The sequence below is a fragment of the Bison bison genome, unplaced genomic scaffold (genome assembly GCF_000754665.1).
Source record: "Bison bison bison isolate TAMUID 2011002044 unplaced genomic scaffold, Bison_UMD1.0 scf7180017864492, whole genome shotgun sequence".
In the NCBI taxonomy this organism is placed as follows: domain Eukaryota; kingdom Metazoa; phylum Chordata; class Mammalia; order Artiodactyla; family Bovidae; genus Bison; species Bison bison.
This window is the reverse complement of record NW_011495051.1, coordinates 1,569,247-1,570,048: the sequence shown is the minus strand read 5'-3', so window position 1 is coordinate 1,570,048 and position 802 is coordinate 1,569,247. Positions and strand designations below refer to the sequence as shown.

The window sequence follows — 802 nt, the reverse complement described above, 5'->3', positions numbered from 1 at the left end:
CCCCCCCCCCCCCCCATGGCCTTTCTGAGTCCTGACACCTGGCTGCACCATGCCAGGCTCCCTGTTCACATTACTGCAGTCTGAGCCACATCCTGACCAGACTCTGGCCTGTAAGGAGACTGAAATACTCCCATGGCCCTGGGTCCTCAGGCCTTGGGCAGCATCCTTCCCGCTGTCCCGCCAGCCCTCTCCTTTGCTCACTTTCGATGATGGCATTCTGGATGAGGTGCACCTGCTCCCGGAAGATAGCTCGCAGCTCGTTGGGGAAATACCCTGATAAGAGGAGGAGGATAGGGGGCTGTCAGCCTTCGGCGGTCAGACTCAGGCGGTGGGTGGACTTTAAATGTCTGGGGGCGGTTGGGCTCTGCCTCATTTTCCAGCCCGCGGCGGTGGGCCCCTCACCCGGGAAGTACATCTTTCCCTGGTACAGTTGATCCATCCTCTGGTACACGGCGTTCGCCACTTGGTTCAGCTTCTCCCGGGCTGGGGGCGGGAGAAGGAGGTGTGTGAGCTGCCTGGGTCCGGGGTCTGGCCGGGCCGGGGGCTCCGCCCGTGCGGGACCCCCGCACTCACTGATCTCCGCAGGGATGGCCAGGTGCAGCTCCTTCATTGTGTCCTGGCTCCAGTCGCTCAGCAGAGAGCCCGACACGGGGATGTCGCCCACCCACCAGGACTTGAGGTTCACGTGATGGCGGTAGAAGGAAAACTTATCCGAGAAGTTACCATGGCAGTGCAAGCAGCCGCGGGCCAGCGCTGCTGTCAGGCCCAGGCACAGCAGCAGGGCCATGGCCCGCCCCTGGCC

At 63.3% G+C, this 802-nt stretch overlaps 1 protein-coding gene across 1 annotated transcript in view; it reads right to left on the bottom strand.

Annotated features, from left to right (window-relative positions):
* IZUMO4 (IZUMO family member 4) overlaps window positions 1-789 on the bottom strand; it is a 3,167-nt gene extending 2,378 nt beyond the window's left edge. The window contains exons 1-3 of the mRNA XM_010863620.1: window positions 574-789; window positions 403-483; window positions 202-273 (exon numbers count right to left, since the gene is read on the bottom strand). Coding sequence (XP_010861922.1) covers window positions 202-273; window positions 403-483; window positions 574-787 — 367 coding nt within the window. The 5' untranslated portion in view covers window positions 788-789. The remainder of the gene's footprint in view (window positions 1-201; window positions 274-402; window positions 484-573) is intronic.
* Window positions 790-802: the final 13 nt, after the last annotated feature.